The sequence below is a fragment of the Micromys minutus genome, assembly GCF_963924665.1.
Source record: "Micromys minutus genome assembly, chromosome: 2".
NCBI classification, from domain to species: domain Eukaryota; kingdom Metazoa; phylum Chordata; class Mammalia; order Rodentia; family Muridae; genus Micromys; species Micromys minutus.
In genome coordinates, this window is record NC_137971.1 from 13,023,269 (window position 1) to 13,043,562 (window position 20,294).

General features: G+C 43.5%; 1 protein-coding gene across 1 annotated transcript in view; it reads right to left on the bottom strand.

Annotated features, from left to right (window-relative positions):
• CFAP58 (cilia and flagella associated protein 58) overlaps nucleotides 1-20,294 on the bottom strand; it is a gene marked incomplete at both ends in the record, with an annotated part of 100,213 nt that overhangs the window by 62,429 nt on the left and 17,490 nt on the right. The window contains 3 exons of the mRNA XM_080912079.1: nucleotides 1,695-1,856; nucleotides 12,855-13,046; nucleotides 18,860-18,942. Coding sequence (XP_080768205.1) covers nucleotides 1,695-1,856; nucleotides 12,855-13,046; nucleotides 18,860-18,942 — 437 coding nt within the window. The remainder of the gene's footprint in view (nucleotides 1-1,694; nucleotides 1,857-12,854; nucleotides 13,047-18,859; nucleotides 18,943-20,294) is intronic.

Here is a 20,294-nt window from a genome sequence, read left to right on the forward strand (position 1 = left end):
ATCTGCGGGAATCACTATCCCTGACCTCAAGCTATATTACAAGGCAATTGTGCTAAAAACTGCATGGTACTGGTACAAAGATAGTCGTGTAGATCAATGGAATAGAATAGAAGATCCAGAAATAAGCCCTCACATATATGGTCACTTGATTTTTGACAAAGGTGCTGTAAACATTCAATGGAAAAAGGACAGCCTCTTCAACAAATGGTGTTTGTCCAACTGGCACTCAGCATGCAGAATAATGAAAATAGACCCTTTCTTATCTCCTTGTACAAAGCCCAAGTACAAGTGTATCAAAGATCTCCACATTAAACCAGATACACTGAAATCATTAGAAGAGAAAGTAGGGAAAACCTTAGAACACATAGGCACAGGAGAAAATTTCCTGTATAGAACACCAATGGCTTGTGCTCTAAGGTCAAATATTGACAAATGGGACTTAATGAGATTGCAAAGTTTCTGTAAGACTAAGGACACTGTCAAGAAAACAAAATGGCAGCCAACAGATTGGGAAAAGATCTTTACCAACCCCACATCAGATAGAGGCCTAATATCCAAGGTATACAAAAAACTCAAAAAGCTAAACACCAGAGAATCAAACAACCCTATTAAAATCTCACACCAGTCAGAATGACTAAGATCAAAAATTCAGATGACAGCAGATGCTGGCAAGGATGCAGAGAAAGAGGAACACTTCTCCACTGTTGGTAGGATTGTGAACTGGTACAACCACTCTGGAAATCAGTCTGGCAATTCCTCAAAAAAATGGACATAGTACTACCTAAAGACCCAGTTATTCCACTTCTGGGCATATACCCCAGAGAAGCTCCAACATACAACAAAGACACATGTACAACAATGTTCATAGCAGCCCTATTTATAATAGCCAGAGGCTGGAAAGAATCCAGATGTCCTTCAGTAGATAAATGGATACAAAAATTGTGGTATATTTACACAATGGAGTACTACTCAGCTATCAGAAACAATGACTTTATGAAATTCTTAAGAAAATGGATGTATCTAGAGAATATCATCCTGAGTGAGATAACCCAGTCACAAAAGAACAGACATAATATGCAGTCACTGATAATTAGATACTAACCCCAGAAAGCTCAGAACACCCCAGAAACAACTCACAGACTATATGAAGTTCAAGAAAAAAAAAAAGTATCTTACAGAAATCTCACAGAATAGGCTCATGGAACACACACTGCACATAAACAGTGCCCTATGCAGGACACATGTGCAAGCACACACATGCACACATGCACACATGCTCACACAAGCACACATATACAAACATGTGCATACACACACACATTTGCACACTACCTGTCCTTTGACTAAGCAAAATTAAATCAGTATGAGGAGATCCCAGAGCCATGTTCTGCAGCTAAATGAGGAAAATGTTTAACAACTGTTTGAGCCTTGGCAGCTATCACAAACCATTTTAAAGCCTACACACAGTGCAATGGCAATTCTACATGACAATTTAAAGGAGGCTGAGCTCTCCGTGTCCTATTGAGTGACATCACTCCCATTTCCAGCAACATGACAGATGGTGTGTGTATACTAATGCCCCTTCAGCTGGCTTGAACAAGATTTCTCAATACTGTCTAATGCTGCCACAAGAACAGCAGAAAGTGCTTTATACCCAGTACGGAAACACATCAAAATACAAAGACATTGCTTACTTGGGCCTCCACCAGGTTTTTACTATACAGGTTTCTGTCTGATCTCACAGCTTCATACAGGTTTTGTTGCTGTTTTAACTTGGTCTCTGATTCGGCAATTTTCTTCCTGTAGTCGAAAATCTGTATTTCTCGGACTTTGATGTCTTCCATGTTTGCAAGGACCTGGGGGCAGGGGGAGAAGAAGTTGTTTGAATACAGTTAAACATCTCATCTGTACCTATGGGCTTGGGAGAATGAGATTTTTTTTCACCTAAGGGTGGCTGCTAAAGACACAGGCAATCAGAGAACTAGAGAGACTGTTATCGTTAGGGCCACGTGTGTTACAGAGACAACACTAGTGATCAATTATAAAGCCTGGACACAGATATTTTCTAAGGTCATAAATAGGGGAGCAATTGCATTCTGGAAATTTCCATCGATTATCACACACAAAGATGGGGGTGGGGGGAATGAATCTCGAAGATCCTAACCTGTAGAGCGCCAGGAAAGATAAGAGGGACCTTAGTTGCTTCAAGACTGCCCGATCAGATTCACTGTGAAGTTTTCTTTGGAAAACAACCTTTGATTGATGACATCTTACTCTGTGTTATTAATGCCAGGCCCTGTCCATTAGGGAAGCTAGGGAGACTTCATAAAAATGCAATCAACTATGCTCACTACACTTCCAGAAAGGACAAGAGGCCTCATCACCACACCCCCTTTGCAAGGACTAGAATCAGGGGCCTGAGAACCCAGCCTGAAGCAATCTCTCCGGCACAACCGGTTCAAGCAAAAATTCCCTAATCATGACTCCACCCCAGTGGCCCAGAAACTGACTCTTTTTAAAGGGAACGTTATACTTTTAATGCCTTTAAAAACTCTTAGGGGAGGGAAGACAATCGGTTAAACCACAGCGTGACTGAGCAGCAGCACATGAGTAGACAAAGGTTTTAGGGTATCACAGCATTCTCGTGAACTTCTCTCCGCCATGACAGCTGCCAGTGAGAGGGTAATGTGGCAGGAGATGGGGGTGGGGACATGTTCCAAGAACAAGAGCCTAGAAGAGTCCTCTGTGGAAGCAATATTTTTGCTAGGACCAAAAGGTGAGACAGAACCACCCATCCTTGCCAGGTTCATACTTCTGAGATCCAAGCGTGTGCTATTTCTGACATAGTACCAAGTTTTCCACAATGGATACTTTCTATGGATACTGCCTTCCCCTCCTTTCCCTCAGGATGGAACTCGGATTCCTGAAAACACTCCAGTAAGCCCCTTCCTAGTGTTTTTCCACCAGGCCTAATAATGGCTGTAGTTGAGGTAGGTGAGGTGAGCTTTACTATGTGTCTTTCTGCGTACGTAAGTCTGCCTTGTTCTTCCTGGACCAATTCACTCCTTATACTGAACAATAAAGCGCTCCTATGAAATTAATGAATTTCTTTACAACGTTCCCCATGCCCTCGTTTACATTTGATTCATAAACATGAAGTGCACGCTTTTCCTTTATTTATTTGGGCCGTCTTGATCTTTATCCCAAGTCAGTCCCCACAAAACACAGGGAGGCTAGCAAGCCGGTGTGTGCCCGGCATGTCTCTACTTGAATTCTGCCTTAGCTCTGCTCGGGTCTACAAAGAAACAAAAAGCGCTGCAGTGATAACTCATAGCCACCTGCTATTTTCAGTGTCCCTGGTCCCTTTCTTTACCTGTTTTCATTTCACTTAAATCTGGAGCCTGGGACCCCCTGCCATTTTGTAATATCTGCTTTGGGGGAAGGGGAGTTATTTTCATTCTTTAGGCTAGTGACATCTTTTGGTACAGCGCCCCATGCCCTTTGCACATGACGGTTACTTGAATATCCTGAATGGGGTGTGTCTTGCGTTGTCACATGGCCAACTACGTGACTATGCGCGATCTTTGGTGCGCTTTTGGCTGCAATGACCGTTTTGTACAAGGATTCTCATGCCCGCACTCTCTCCTCTGCGGAATGGATTCCCAGGAGTGGCATAGCTGGCTCAAAAGACATATACATTTCTAACTTTAATACATATTGCTAGATTGCCTTCCAAAATGGTTCAAACACTTGACGTTCCTACACTGCCAGACACTTTCCTTAATAGAAAACTACCTCGGCAGTACTAGAAGAAACCCTCTCTGGTCAGGCTAGATGATTCCCTCAATGTGCTATTGAATTCAGTCTGTTAGACTTTCATTTAGGACCCTACCTGTGGGTTTTAAGTGGTGTGGCCTGCAGCGTTCCCACTCAATGTTAACATCAAGGTTTCGGCTAGTTTCAGAAAGCAAACGAAATACCCTTTAGTTCATTTCACTCACTCGTCAATTCGTTCATTCATTCATTAACCTATTCATTCATTCATTCACTGACCTATGCACTCATCACTCTGCTGTCTACTTCTCTCGACCTGTGTGGATCTGTCTGTGAGACCTGGGGTTTGGGGACTTGGGGACAGTGCAGACTACAATCCAACGCTATAAACAACTTTACTTCAGTGTCTGTGCGCTTCTTATACACGAAAAGTAACAAAACTAGCAACAATCCAAGAAAGGTTGTTTGAATTCAGAAAGCGATGTACATAATCAGGAAAAGAGTAGATAAAAGCCAGTGAGCACATGATGAATATTAACAAAGCAGCCTTTTCCCAGAACTTTCTCAAGACACACCAGTTTAAGCACAACTGCCTGGCACGTGGTTTGGATTATACCTGGGCAAGTATGAAAGCAAGGCAGAAGGCCATGTTCAGATTCAGGGCACACTGAGGACAGCACACAACATATCCTTCCACCAGATTGGGTTCTGTGACTAGGTACCAAGATCCAACAAGAATAAGCATGCCTTATCTTCCTGGCGCCCCCTCAGTTCCCCAAGGCATTGCTCACCGTGCATCAGAACTTTGACCATGTTCTGACACGCACCCCCTCTCTCACTCACTCATGCACCTATTAATGAGTTCCCTCACCTCTTCATTCATTCACACATTTACTCGTCAATATTAACATATTCCCTAATCGGTTAGCATTTTCATTAATTATTAACGGGCTTATTAACATATTCATTAGTTCATTTGCATATTTGTCCACTCCCTTGCCCGTTTGCTCATTCGCTGAATGAGCACAGACTGAGAACATGACTACCGCAGGCTTCATAAATGGATGATCGTCCCAAACAAGAAACAAGAGGTGACTAGGGGTAACCCTGAAGCTTACCTCCAGTGAGCGGCCCCACTGTAGAATGAATCAATTAATCGATGAATGGTTAAAACCCGTGATTGAGACATGCAGAGAAAGTCACTAGATAATCTCAGAGGATAGGCCTCTACCTCTTATCCAAGCAGGTAATATTAGTGGTTTATAGAATTCATTAGAACTGCCCTTTAGTTCTTAGTGCTCAACCATCCCGTCCAAAGACTCACCTTGTACACAATCACTGTGGAAGCAACGCTTTGCCTCAGTAAAGCAATGACTATCAGCATCCCCCTAAAATCACACAGGTGCATGGATAGCAGTCTCTCCTGGAGCTGTACGCTCATCATAGCTTCCACGGTTGTAATTACATTAAGTAAGAATTAGCCGAGTATCATTAAGAGTTATGCAAAGAATCTGATAAAATCCTGCCATTGTTTCTGACTCGTTGCTTCCTGATATTGTTCAGTTGGTACAGACAGAAACACCCAGACTAAAAATGTATGTGGGCTCAAGGGGAGTGGCTTGGATGGTTTCTTGGGGCTTCGAGGAACAGGATGTAAAAACTGAAGGCAAGGATGTCTGGGGAAAGGTATGTGGATGGTCTGCAGTGAAGAGAAAGTCATCCAACATGCCTACAGTCTGCGGGAGTCTGCATTGCTGGATCCTTAACAGTAAACAGGAGGCACCTTTAGAAGATATCAACCTGGTAGTTAGGATATATGTTAGGAATAAATATAAAATCTACATAAGATACTCATCAGTGGGTCTGGTATCTGATTGTAAGAAAGAAAGAGAGAGAGAGAGAGAGATTGAGACAAAGATAAAGAGACAGACAGAGACACAGAGACAGACAGAAATAGAGAGAAACAGAGACAGAGAGAGACAGAAAGACAGAGAGAGACAGAGAGAGATGAAGGAAGGGAGAGACAGAGAGGAAGGGAAGGAGGAAGAGGCAGAAAGAGAAAAGAGAGACAGACAGACTAACATCCTAAAATCTGGCCTCTTTACTGATAAGACATCTTTCTCACTGGGCCAGTCGAACAGATAGATTGAAACTGCTTTGAACTATGTCATCGGCATTCAGAATATCTAGCAGACATCAGAGAATAGAAAAAAATTGCTTGTTCAATCATTTTGAGAGATGTTATAGCAAGGATGATCCGTTGCATGGTCAGAATAATGCTCCAGAGAAAGGATGCTGGCAAGGACATTTCTTTCTTTGAGTAGCACGGCCCCATTGTTCTGCACACAACAGTGCACAGAACCGCAAGTTCATGTCTGGATTCCTGAAGCCAAGAGTCATGGGAATCTGTCACCACAGCGAGAGAACAGAAGGAACAGTGAAAAAGCAGGAAGTACTGAAGCTGAGGGAGGAGACTATTCGAAAAGCGACTTATCTCTAAGCATTGAGATTCCATTTACTCTGGTGCAAAAGCATTCAAACCAATGTCCTGCGGGAGTTCATAACCCTCAACTGTATTAAATGTGTTGGGATGCTATACATCAGCCCAGCTTCTCATCACCAAGCTGGTCCTTGTTAAAAATGAGGCATCAGCAAAGCCAGGGGGTAGCTGAAAGGCTGTGGGTTAGCTAATTGATTACACTTTCAGATGCCCCAAACCGACTCCTGAGATCAATCACATTCAAATCTAGTAAGTTTTATTACAGTCGTGGAGTCAGCTTCAGTTTCAGAGGAGCACAGAAAACGCTTACGGTGCATAACAGGGGTAGAGTCTGTGTCTGTTACCCTCTCCTGACATTTCTCTTTCTGTTAAAAAACAATCTCCCAACAGGAATAAGAGTGAAATAGAAATCAGTAGTAGAGTCTGGAAAACAGCCACACAGACAACATATCACATGGACTGGGGGCAGGTGAGAAAGTAGGTCCTGGACGTTGGAAGCCTCTGCCTACGTACAATGAAACATCAGTACAGTAACTTCTCCAATACCACCCTCTGTCTCAGTGTCTCTACGTCCTCACGCTGATACCACACCATCTTCACTTTCCTAATGGAGCTGAGAAACGCTCTGCTTGAAAACAAAATAGACCCATGTGCCCAGCCACAGGCAGATTTGTTTCCATTGTTCTTCCTTTCCTTAAACACCTCTCTGCCCCCAGTCCCTACCCTCCAAGTGTAATGGCAACCATAGGGTTAATACAAAAGATTTCATGGAGGACTTATACTTCAAAGATCATGGAAGATCTTAAGGCCAAAACTGGTTCCTCCCTCTTCTGAGCCACAGACTTCCTCCCCTGGCAACTCCCTCCTGCCATCTCTTCTAGAAGAACCAAGCCTCTGCTTGGCATTTTTGCAGCCTCGTCCTCTTCTTGGTCTCCCTACCCCCTTCCACTGCTCTCGGCAGCCCAAGCTCCTCCCAGTCTCTATGCATTTTCCTATGCCCCCGTAGTCTGACTAATGCAACCGTAACTTTCATACCAATGCGAGTATCAGGTACTTCACCAAACGTGGACCATCTTTTCCACTAGCAGAACCCTGGCTTCAGATGTATCCTGGTTGTGCTCTTTGAAGGAAGCCCACAGTGGGATTCCCACCCCCAGCTCCCTGGTTGGGGTCTTTGTGTGCACACTGATGCACACCCTTTCCTGGGCCTCCGGTCTACAGATGGCAGACTGGAGGAATGCTCAGCCTCCATAATCACGTTAGACATTCCTTCTACTCATCCTTTCACTCCTCCAAGTCCCTGACGTGCTCAGAGTGGTGCTGAGCCTGGCCTGGGAAGGGAGACAGGGAGAGATGCTGAGCCACTCTCCAGCTTCCTCAGGTCATGTGCCTGGTGAAGCAAATTTAAGAACCCACAAGTGGAGACCTAGGTCTTTTCCAGTTTACCTCTGTAAATCATCATCCACCTTAGTCTCTTGTCTGTGCCTTCTGGACATTTAATAACCTGAGGAGAGTGTCACTCAAATGCCACACTGAAGAAAAGCTCTGTCTTATTTGTCAAACAGGTGTGTTTACTTACCTACCATTTATAAGGTGCTCATCTCACTGTGTGGCTATGGGTTTTTCAATTATTCTAAAAGTATTATTTCATTTAATCCTCACAATCATCCCCAAAATAGATGCCCCCAGCCCCTTTGTATGCACATAGATAAAAATCGGAATTAAAGCTCTTTGCAAAACTCTGCTTTGTTCTCATGGTTGTATGATGAACAGGCTTCCCATCTTTAATATTGACTACTTAATATTTCATCAGATAAGCACAACACCATTTATGGAACCACTTAGGGCACTGGTTTCTATTTTTCATTATTCTAAATTATACCACGAAGGACATTCTTTTACAAAACTCTTTGCATTCCTTACTTTTCCTTAGGTTTGGTTTATACAACGGAAATTCCCAAGTCAGGATGATACTCTTGGAGTACGTGTATAACCGCTGTAGCAAACAATAACGTCCCTTCACGGCATTTTCTCTAACCCTGGGTGTTACTTTCGAAGGCCTTACAAACAGAATGTGTGGGAGAGAGCCTTGTGTTCGTGGTGGGGAGGGCGGATAATGTTATGTGCCCATATGTGTTGGAAAACAAACAAAGCAAGACCCTCAAAGATTGCAGTTGGTAAACAACATTTTAAGAATTTATACTGAAATTGCTTGGGCGAGATATTGTGTAGCTCCATCTACTTCAAATACTAGAAACTGTGAAAAACAGCTGACAGCAAAATCTCAGTACCAACAATCCTCATTTTCAGGGGAGCCAAGAAAAACATGCTAGCCTATATGGAAACTGTAGTAGCTTTAAAAAAAAATCACCATGTACCCATTTAAAACTTGCCTAATGCTCACTGTGTGCCCAGGTGTAAAGAACAGTAAGACCCTGTCTCAAACAAAATTTTAAAAATATTTTTGAATGCATGGAGGAGTTAGCTCCGACCGAGTGTGGTGGTGACTACCTGGAGTAGAGAGAGACAGTTTTCCACAAAGAACGAGTTGTAATCCTTGATTTCTCATGTTCAAGTCTGTGCACTGCCTCATCCCACAGGGTCTCCCTTAGGTGTGACCCGGCTCCTGCTCATGATGCCACATGTGTGGGATGCAGTAAGACCCAGTAGACCCCCACCCTTGGCAGCTGAAGCTGGAAGGGAGTCCCAGGGGTCTACTGGGTCTAGAGGACAGAGAATCCCTACAGGAACCTCCTGCAATGTGGTGCTGAGGCTGACCCTCATCGAGAGTTCATGTAAGAGCAGATCTCGGTTGCTATGGAATGGACGCCCAGGGGTTATTTGCCATAGTGCAGGAAGATGGAAACAAATGCTCCATGGAGCCTACACTGAGCAGTTCCCACCTCTGAACAGGCAATGCATCTGTGCAGGGTAAGTAAGAGAGTCAACCATTAGTCAGAAATGATATGTGCTCTACTCCAAAGACCCCCAGCTTGGGTGAGTGTCCTTTGGGGACATGCCAGGGCTAGCCACAACATTACACTGGTACTCCTCAACTTGTCTCTGTAAATATCAGTTTATTCTCCATGGGGAAAGGCTGGTTTTCTATTTTCAGTGCTTGCTTCCCCTTCCGTGTCTACAACTCAGGCATCTGCTGCTGTCCCTCTATCATCTGTAAGAGTTCACTCAAACAGCAAATAAGACAAAGCTTAAACATTTAAGTGCTTTGATCAACACTGTAGAATTCCCAGTGAATTTGACTGTCAAGCAGGCAAATGGACTAATGTAGAAGGCAACATTTCGCTAGGAGGAGGAATGAGTTTTTTCCCCAATGTCTCCTGTTAGTATCATAGTGACATTCTGAGCTCCTGTCCCATCCTTGGACCTTTGTTCCAGAGGGTCTTCCAAAACTGTGGATCAAACCTATATGGAAGTCGGAAGCAGGGGTTGGGGGGAGGTGGGAGGGGGCAGCAATACAATAAAAGGTTTACGAAAGCATAATAGCTAAAATTTTTAGAGGCTTAGTTGTTTCAAACACGTGTGGATCTCACAGAAGATACAGGTTTAGTTCCCAGCATACACCATGGTGGCTCACAACCATCGGTAACTCCAGTTCGAGTGGACCCAATGCCCTCTCTGTCCTCCCTGGGCATCAGATACATGCCTGGTACACACACACACACACACACACGAGAGAGAGAGAGAGAGAGAGAGAGAGAGAGAGAGAGAGAGAGAGAGAGAAAGCACACACATAAAATAAATCCTTTTAAAAAATGAATTAGAAGTTAAAGGCGCAACGAACGCCAGGTGCGTCTGGTGGCGCTGGCCTGTGACACATCTTGTAGCTTCCCTACAGCCTTGGTTCTGAACATGTGCACTCAGTACTACGAGCGTCAGCGTGCTCAGCACCAGTGAACACTGATTGGAGCCTCTTAGCTCGAATCTGAAACTGTTATATGTCACAAATTACAGTGTGTTTTGACAGTAACTATCAAGGAAAGGCTATGCCAAGCAAGTGAGTTTCCTGGAGATACTCCACCATGGCTGCAAGGAGTGCCCTCTGGGGAAGTACAGCCCCAGAGACTTCCTCCCAAAATTGCTTCTCGCTGTTGATATGCCTTTCCTGCCACTACTACATGGTCTAAAGATTCCTGGACATCAGCCCACCCTACTGGGCAAATTTCCTAAAGATCAACATCAAGATCAACCTTTATGAATTAATACTGTTCAGATGCTGCAATGCCTTTATAGAATTCAAATAATTTTAAGGAAAAAAAAAAGTGTAAGGAGATAGTTTTAGTTGTTTTACAGAACGATGTGATAAAGTTAGAATCGAGAACAGAAATGCCCCTTCCTCATAGAATAGTAAGTAAAGGCTGCATAATAAGGAATAAAATGAGCTTTCATAAATTACAATAAGAAGAGAAACAGGCTTGGGATAGATTTGTGATCAAGGCAAAGCATTCATTCTAAGTCAGGTCTAAGAATGAAGCAATAGGGTTGCACTATGATAAAGCAAGGCCATGTGAAACTGTTGTTTCGAACTTATAATGAGCTTATAGAATGAAGCACTGCTGTGAACTTACTATTGACATCCTTCTGTAACTCCCTATTTTATCCATGAGGTAATTTTATAAAGAATTTTTGTCTAAGAAGGTATAAAAAAATCAGAGAAAAGAAATAAAGTGTGGCTACTGGGGTTCTGCTTCATCCACTGAAATATGTATGTGCGTGTCTATGTCTGTGTATGTGCCTGACTTTCTTTCTTCCTTCCTTCCTTCCTTCCTTTCTTCTCTTTTCTCTGCAAAACTGCAAAAATTCATCAGCTTCTGGCCCCCAAAACAGTAAGAGAGCCTTAAGGGCCAGAGGTCATCAGCCTTTGGCCTTCTTCATCCAATACAATGTCCCATCTCAGTGCCTTACCCTGGTGGGGCTGGCCCCTAGCAGTTTTTGTTGTGTATGCAAACTTTTCTATCCTTACAGAAAGGGGATGCTTCTAATTATGGAAAACAAAGACTTTTGATATTTTCCCATACTCCTCAACATGTAAGCATCAATGTATCTGTGAATTGTATTGTTGGAATGTTTGGTTTCTAAAATTACTGTTTGAGTTGCTGAGCTGAATTTCATTAAAAATAATCATTACATGAATTTTGACTTAGGATTAGGACAGCGCTTCCAACAATTTCTGAAATGACCTTACACATATTTCTGCCATTTGCATGACATATTTATGTGAGGTGGCATTCCCAGCTTTGACAATTATGAAAATCAAAGTAGCAATCAACTCTGAAAAACGTTAAGGATGCTTTATGTTCTACAGTATTAAATACTCAACCAAGATTTCATTCTGTACGTTAAACTAAGCAAGTACATCCGTCTCATTAGCATGCAAATTGGCTTTCACCTTTAAGAAATGGTAACAATCTATGTATACCAATGAACTGCTTTGAAATACACTTATGATTTACTATCAGACAATATTTGCTTTACATACTTATTTATATTTCTATGTAGCTGCTTCCAAGAAAAAAAATCTTGGGCAAGGAGGTTTCGTGAGGGTAAATAATTTAAGAATCTCTGCTCTAAGCCATTCACCAGAGAGTAGACAGCAGGCAGGCACTGTTTAACTGTCCTCATCTGATGCCAGCTATATGCTAAGAAAACAAAACCCAAATCTCTGATCTTCCTTCTTGATATATCCTTTTCCCTCTAGTTGGTTTACAAGGAGATGTATAGAAGCCAGCTACCCGACGCAGGGGTTTCCCCCAGCAGCATAGAGGTATACTCTCCCTCTAAAAATCAAAATCTAAAATTACAATTGATGTGACTTGGGAGCAACAAGGACAGGAGGTAGTCTTTCTCCTAACATGCTCAGCTTCCATGTTCTAAGAGACAAGGGCAGACACGGGGTGACTAGAGGGTTAAAAAATATTGATGCTTGTGGTGGTTTTTATAAGTAAGACCCTTATAGACTGTGTTTGGATGCTTGGCCCATAGAGAGTGGCACATTTAGAAAGTGTGGTCTTGGAGGAATCATGTCACTGGGGAGGGGGGAGCATTGAGGTCTTGTATGCTCAAGCTGCCTCCAGTGTGGCACACGGTCTCCTTTTGCTGCCTGTAGATCAAGAGGTAGAACCCTCAGCTCCTTCTCTAGTATCATGCCTCCCGGCATGCCACCATGTTTCCCTGGAACTGTAAGCTAGCGCCAATTAAATGTTTTCCTTTGTAAGAGCTGCTGTGGTCATGGTGTCTCTTTACAGCAAGAAAACCCTCACTAAGATAATGCCAGAAACATGATACCGCCAAACTTGGGGGGCTGCCCCACATCAGAGCATCAAGGAAGAGGAAGAAGACACAAAGGGTGAGGAGGGGTAGCAAAGGGCAAAGACAAACAAGAGAGAACAGGAGCACGGTCCACTGTAGTTTGGTCCAGGATCGGCTGTGGAGCAAGACCTAAATCGCTGAGTGCAAACCATAGGCAAACATTTGAACAAACCCTCCCACCACAGTCTGCAGTGACCAGAAATACACAACAGTGTAGCCGATCCCTGCATACGATAACCGCTGCGTGGCTTACCCTCTGAGTGAGGTCGCTGGCCTCATTGATGTACCGGTCCCGTTCCTTTTCCAGCTGAAAGATGATCTTCCTCTGCTTCTGGGCCTCATCCCTGTAGTTCTGGATCTCCTCCTCCAGGTTCTTCTTGGCTTGCTCGTGGAGCTTCACCAGGTCCACCTGCTTCTGGGTCGCACTGAGTGCCTTAAGCATGTTCTGAAGAATAATGGTAACAAAGCGAGCGCCTTACTCACATGTTCGAGAACCTGGGGTTCACGTTTATCCCAGTCCCGATCTCTGAAATAACCAGATGCCTTGTATTTGGTATGAATCAAAATTTCCACCCTATCTGTCTATCCATTGCTCTATGATTAGGAAGAGTTCGTTCTGTGAATTTTGGACAAGGCACATTTTAACGCACTAACAAACCGCCACATCCTAAATGTACTCTGTGCTATTTTCTATCTAGCAGGAGGAGACAGAGGCCCGAAGGATAAAGGTATGTGCTAGTGGGCTCAAACACTGGGAAGTAGCAGAGCCAAGATTGGAACCTACCTCCGTTCCAGCTCTGATCTTTAGGTTCTGAACCACCAGACCTAATCACCTAAACTGGGTGTGTTGGTTTGTATATGCTCAGCATAGGGAATGGCACTATCAGAAGAATGGCCCTGCTGGAGTGGGTGTGTCACTGTGAGTGTTGATTTTAATGCTCTCATCTGCTGCCTGGAGGTAAGTATGCTGCTAGCAGCCTTCAGAAGAAGATATAGAAATCTCAGCTCCTCCTGCACCGTACCTGCCTGCATGCTGCAATGTTCTCACCTTGATAATGGATTGAACCTCTGAACCTGTAAGCCAGCCCCCAATTAAATGTTGTGCTTTGTAAGACTTGCCCTGGTCATGGTGTCTGTTCACAGCAGTAAAACCCTAACTAAGACAGAAGTTGGTACCAAGTATTGCTGTGATAGGCCTGACCATGCTTTTGTTTGGAAGAATGTGGATTTGGAGACTTTGGACTTGAAAAGCAGTAGAATGCTTTAAGTGGGGCTTACTGGGCTATCCTAGTAGGAATGAGGGAGACTTTGCTAGAGTGATCTGAATTGTGCAGCCTATGCCCAAGAGGCTTCAGTGGAGAATTTCAGTATATGGCCTAGAGACTGTTTTTGTGGGATTTTGGTGAAGAATGTGGCTGCTTCTTGACCTTGTATAAAGAATCTAGCTAAGGCTAAGGTAAAAAGATTTATATTAATAATAATGACAAAGGAAATCTCAAAAAAAAAAAAGCCCAGCAGAGACTTTGTTCTCTGGTTAAGTCTCATGAAGAGCATTTTGAACAAGCATAGCAAGGTTGGAAAAGAAAAGTATAAAATATATGGTATTAAAGGGGCACCAGGAAGTAAAATGGAGCTGAATCCTGTGTTCCAGGATATTCCATTGAGTTAAGGGAGTAATGACCTTGGGGTAAGATTCTACCCAGCCACGTTTAGATCCAGAGATGGTAGTAGAAACCTTTAATTCCAGGATGCAAAGACAAGCAGATCTTTAAGTTCAAGGCCAGCCTAGAACAGACCAAATTCTAGGTGAAGAAAAGTTTAAGTCCAGGCTTGGTGAACTACACCTTTAATCCCAGTACATAGGCATGCCTATATAGATGCCTGAGTTCTCTGAGTTCAAGGTTAATCTACAGAGTAAGGTCCAGGACAGCCAATCTTATACAGTGTACTGGCTGGTTTTGTGTCAACTTGACACAAGCTGGAGCTATCACAAAAAAAAAAAAAGAAGAAGAAGAAGAAGAAGAAGAAGAAGAAGAAGCCTCTGTTGAGGAAATGCCTCCATGAGATCCAGCTGTAAGGCATTTTCTCAACTAATGATCAAGGGAGAGGGCCCAGCCCATTGTGGGTGGTGCCATCCCTGGGCTGGTAGACCTGGGTTCTATAAGAAAGCAGCTGAGCAAGCCAGGGGAAGAAAGCCAGTGAGTAACATCGCTCCATGGTCTCTGCATCAGCTCCTGCTTCCTACCCTGCTTGAGTTCCAGTCCTGACTTCCTTTAGTGATGAACATCGATATGGAAGTATAAACTGAATAAACCCTCTCCTCCCCACTTGCTTCTTGGTCATGCTGCTTGTGCAGGAATAGAAACCCTGACTAAGACACACAGTGAAGGAGTTGGGAAACAGAAAACTAGTAACCATGTAATAGAGCAAGGAGGCCATGTTCCAGCTCCTGCAAGCAGCAGAACTCAGCAGCTTCAGCCACGTGGCTCTGGCTTTAGAGTGAAAAGGAGAAGAGACTACTGGGACAAAAAATTGATGCTGGTCAACTGGAGCTAAAAAACTAGTGGTTGTTAAGAAGGGACCAGAATTACTGAGGTAAAATCTTCTGAGAAGTATTTTCTGAGAGCACAAAGAAGCTGTGTTCCAGAGATAGCCACGGTTGTACCACATGCTGTTCTACATGGTAATGTAAGAGTCACCCAGGTGGTGCTGATTTTGAAGGCATGAAATGATCATGAACAGTACTGTGAGAGGCCATAGAAGGCCATTGGTGAAGGTGCAGCCTCAGTTGTAGTTGCTGGCCCAGGACTAAAGGGATCATGCAAAGGAGTTGAGGCTTGGCACCATAAAGAGAGCCTATGAGAGGCTATGGGTGAAGCCTAGTTTCAGTGGGAGACCCCAGCATACTGAAGATGCAGGTACCATGGGATGATCACCAAGAACAGCAGCAAAAGTGCAGTGGATAAATCTGAGCTTAGAGTGCTACTGAGTGCAGAGCTGGAGAAGTGATGCCAGCCCTTTGGAGGAGCCCAGAAAATCAAGTGTGGATCCCAGACATTGAAACAAGAAGCTGTAATACTGAAGTTTCCTTGGAGACCCAAAGAGTCCAAGATGCCAGAGTCATGGGCTATCTGCTGAGGAAAGCTGCTAACAGGATTGGAACCAGCCCAGGAGAAAAAAGTGTTTTACAGTCAACAAAGATGAAAAAATGAATTAAATATCTGATTATTGCTTTAACATCAGCCATGAAGATGCAGAATTTGGACTTTGCCCAGATGGTTTCCTGTCTTGCTTTGGGGATTACAGTTAAATGATTGAATGGATCTCAGAAGAGACTTTGAGCTTTGAACTTTTAGCATTGTTGAGACTGCTATATACTATGGGGACTTTTGAAGTTGTACTAAATGTATATTTTATTATATTTAGCTATGGCTCCCATAGACTCGTGTATTTAGATAAGCCTAGGGAGTGAAATGTGATGGTTTGTATATACTTGACCCAGGGAGTGGCACGATTAGAGGGTGTGGCCCTGTTGGAGTAGGTGTGGCCTTCTTAAAGTAGGTGTGTGGGCTTTAAGACCCTCATCCTAGCTGCCTGGAAACCAGTAGTCTGCTAGCAGCCTTCAGATGAAGATGTAAAACTCTCAGTTCTGCCTGAACCATGTCTGCCTAGATGCTGTCATGCTCCACATTGATGATAATGGACTAAATCTCTAAACCTCTAAGCTAGTCTCAATTAAATGTTGTCCTTATAAGACTTGCCTTGATTATGGTGTCTGTTCACAGCAGTAAAACCCTAACTAATACGGAAGTTTGGTACCAGGGACTGGGGTATTGCTATAATAGGCCTGACCATGCTTTTGTTTGAAAGAATGTGGATTTGGGGACTTTGGATTTGGAAAGCAGGTATCTACAGTTTTCATATTCATTTATTTATTTTTTTTTTTGTCTGGTACTCATATAGAGGAGGTCAGAGGACCACAAGGAGGAGTCAGTTTTCTCCTTCCACCATGAGAGTTCCAGGGATTGAACTCAGGCTGTCAAATTTGGCCACAAACTCCCTTACCTGATGAGCCATCTCCCACCCCTACCATTTTTAAGCTGCACTGGTGCACTGATGACTTCAGGGAAACTTTAGGCTGGCTGCCCAGCTTTCTAAGAAAGAAGAAGCCAAGACCATGCATCCTGACCACCATGCTGCCCAAGAGGGCTCACCTCACCAGCCACAAGTGAATGGATCTGTGAGCCCCTCAAGGGTTTTATTTGTGTGATAGTATGTGGGTGAGTGTGTGTGTGTGTGTGTGTGTGTGTGTGTGTGTGTGTGTGTTGCTTTGAATCCAACCCAGGGCCTCATGCACAACACAAAACCTCTTTGCCTCTTGGCCACTAAGCCCCATGCCCAGCACTGGACATGCAAAATTTTACAGCTCGTAGACAATGTGAACCTGGGAGGATAGTGACAGCCGCTTTCCTGCCATACGGACCAGCAAACAGAGTCTTTACCACAGAGAAATGAATGCAGACATGAAGGTGAGAGCTTGTGGTGGGAAGAGAAGACTCCATCCTGAGGACGCCAAGCCACCTCCCTGCAACTCTCTGGGGGCTGAATCCAGGGCTTCCATGATGTGCCTGACAGTTCCTTCTCTAAACCCTAAAGGAACCCAAGGTGCAATTATGTCTGAATAACCACTGGACTAGAACATGCAAAATGTTCATGACACATTAACTGGGCAATGATGTAGAAAGCACACAAGGTCAGTTTGATTTTCAGGTACCTGGGTGAAGCATTTATTTTATAAATGTCAGTCCACACAATACTGAGCCAATAGATGCACCGCGCTGACTGTCCAAGCAATGTCACTCTTTTCATGAAGACTGGCATTTCAAATCAGCGAGGGAAGAATCTATTAGCCAATAACGTTGGTTGCATACCTACTGGGTCCCATGCAGGCAATGGCCTACGAAAATACTGAACAGCGAACAAGCTCTGCCCTGAAGGAGGAGCCTCTGAACCAAACCAAAGGGAGAGATGTGAAATAACCCTTCAGTCGCATGTCCTATCGTGGCAGAAAACCTACTGGCTATTTACAAAGATATATACAATGTGAGGGGTAAAGATAAGTTTAAAAACAAAACCAAGAGCTGGAGATGTGGCTTGGTGGTAGAGCATCAGCTTGTATGAGGCCCTAAGTTGCATTTCCAGGACCATAAGAAAAGAGAAGGGGTAGGGACCAAATCCAACAGAATGTTTTCCTAGACATAAGTTTACAGAATAGGTTTCTAGACCTATTGGGAAGAGAGTTCAATAATTTTCTTACTGAATGTTTTTCCATAAAAATATCTAATCTGCCCATTCCTGAATATTCTCTAGTCTGCTTCAAGTGAAAATATATCATGTTCTGTTAACACGTGTTCGTTTTTGCGTGTCCGTGAGCTAAATCCATCCTGCTACCCGGAAGTACCCTGGCCCCTCTATCCTGGCCTGTGACTTCTCCCTCCCAAGATAAAACCCTCATAAGTCTGTCACAGGAAGAAACACTCTGGAAGGAAGGTAGTGGAGGGGGTCTGTCATTATGGGGAAGCTCAAAGTCTGCAAAACCTTCCCCAAACCCTCCCTCAGGTCGGGACTACCATGGACTTGAGAGGCCAGAGGAGGCAAAGGTCAGAAACCAAAACCAAACCCTACATGGTGTATGAGATCCTGGGTGTAATCTCTTGGCCCACAAGAAAGGGGAAAGTGGGGGACCAAATCCAGTGGACTATTTTCCTAGGTGTAAGTCTGGGGAACTCTGAAAAGACAGAAAGAAGAAAAACTAGACTTACCTCACCAACCAGTCATTTTCTTACTCAACACCTCAAAGGCATATTTCAATTAGCATTCACACCTATAATTTGGTGGTTAGTCAGATTGTAGATTATAGATATTAAATTAAGAAATTTGACGAACTACTTAGAATGCCAAGAAACAGCAGCAATGAGAACGGAATTCAAAAACACCCCGACATCCCTGCTGGCGTGTATGCTAATGCTCCAGAGTTCCGTTGTACTCAGCAGCAATAATGAAGCTTCAGTTCAGGCCAGACAATGATGGGAGGCAGGCAGCTGCCCAGAGGGAAAGGAAACAGTATTCTTTATTCTATTCCATTGCTGTTTGCTCTGGAGATTTCTTTCCCCAACAACTCATTCTGAGTGGATACCATAGGGTGAGAGGAAAAAGGCTTTTTTTTTTTTGTTACCAGCTTTGCTGTAACAAGCTCACCTTGTTCAGTATGTCCCTCTCTCTCAGAAGCTCCTCCATTGCCTTCTTATCGAGCTCTGCTTGCTTCTTTGAAGACTCCAGCTCTAAATTGCCAGGCGGGAAAATAATCATGAGTGTAGAATGGATGCAGGGAAGAATGTAACTAAGCCAAAGTGATTCTTTTAAAAAATTTTCCTGTGTTCAGCTGTAGCTGGGCAACTGCTCTGAGTTGAGTGACAAGTGACCTTATCTAGAGCAAGGATGTGGGCCTTCTGGTCCCATTAAAGAGATGGGAAAGGGAACAGAAAGAGGTTAGGCCAGCCACAGGACCAAGGGTTAGCAAGGGTGAGATTAAAGTCTGAGCTGCTGGCTGCCAAAGGTCTTTGGGAGGTTTATATCTTTTTTTTTTTTATCTGTAGGTAGAATTATAAAATGTAACTACCTAAAATTTGCTACATCCCTCCATTTGCCAAGTCTTCCTTTATGCCCCTCAGTGGAATTCTGTAGCTTTTTATATATAGGTCTTATAGGCATGTTAGTAACTTTGTTTATAGATATTTTATTACTTTAGTTACTACTGTGGAACAGGAGTCTAGCTAATTTTTTTGTATAAAATGCTACTGGTAGCTGCATATGTTTTATAGCCTCCTACCTGGAAGGTTTTCAGATCATTTCTTGGATATTATTGTAAGAAATCCTAACATGGAAGGGGCCTGTGTTCCTAACCAGTACAGCTAACACTGCTCTTTGATTAGGTGCATCAAAAGAGACAAGTCCCACAGGTACACACCAGTAGCTATTTGGGAGCCGCAAGTTGGAAAGCTGCCTCATCCCAGAAACTCAAGACTAACCTGGGCAATATAGCCAGATTATATAGCAAACAAAAGTTTCCAAGAAAAGATATTGTCAATGGTATATATGAAATAACAAAAAAAAAAAAAAAAAAACAAATCAAAAAACATGCTGGCTTTCATAAATGTGACTTAATGGGGAAAGAATGTGACCTAATTCTCAACATATTAAAAAACATCTGTGGGGGGAAACTGAAGAGATGGCTGGGTAGTTAGGAATATTTGCTTCTCTTTCAGAGGACCAGTGTTCAAGTCCCAGCACCCACGTGACTGCTCACAACCATCGGTAACTCTAGCCCGAGAGATTCAATCCTCCCTTCTGGCCTTTGAGGGTGTCAGATATCCACATGGTACACAGTCAAGTAAAACACTTATAAACATTAAATAACTGAATATATATATATGTCGAAGTGGGGAAAGGGAGAGAGGGAAGCATCTTGAAAGCAAGGTCTTCCACATACCCAGTGTTAGCTCACGGTCTGTACCAGTTTACAGAATAGACGCATGGAGACATTGCTGGACCAGACTGCAGCTACAACTCAATGAAAGATCACCTCCCACTCTCTTGGAAGGAAAAGGCGGCTGAACTTCCTAAAGCCTACTTG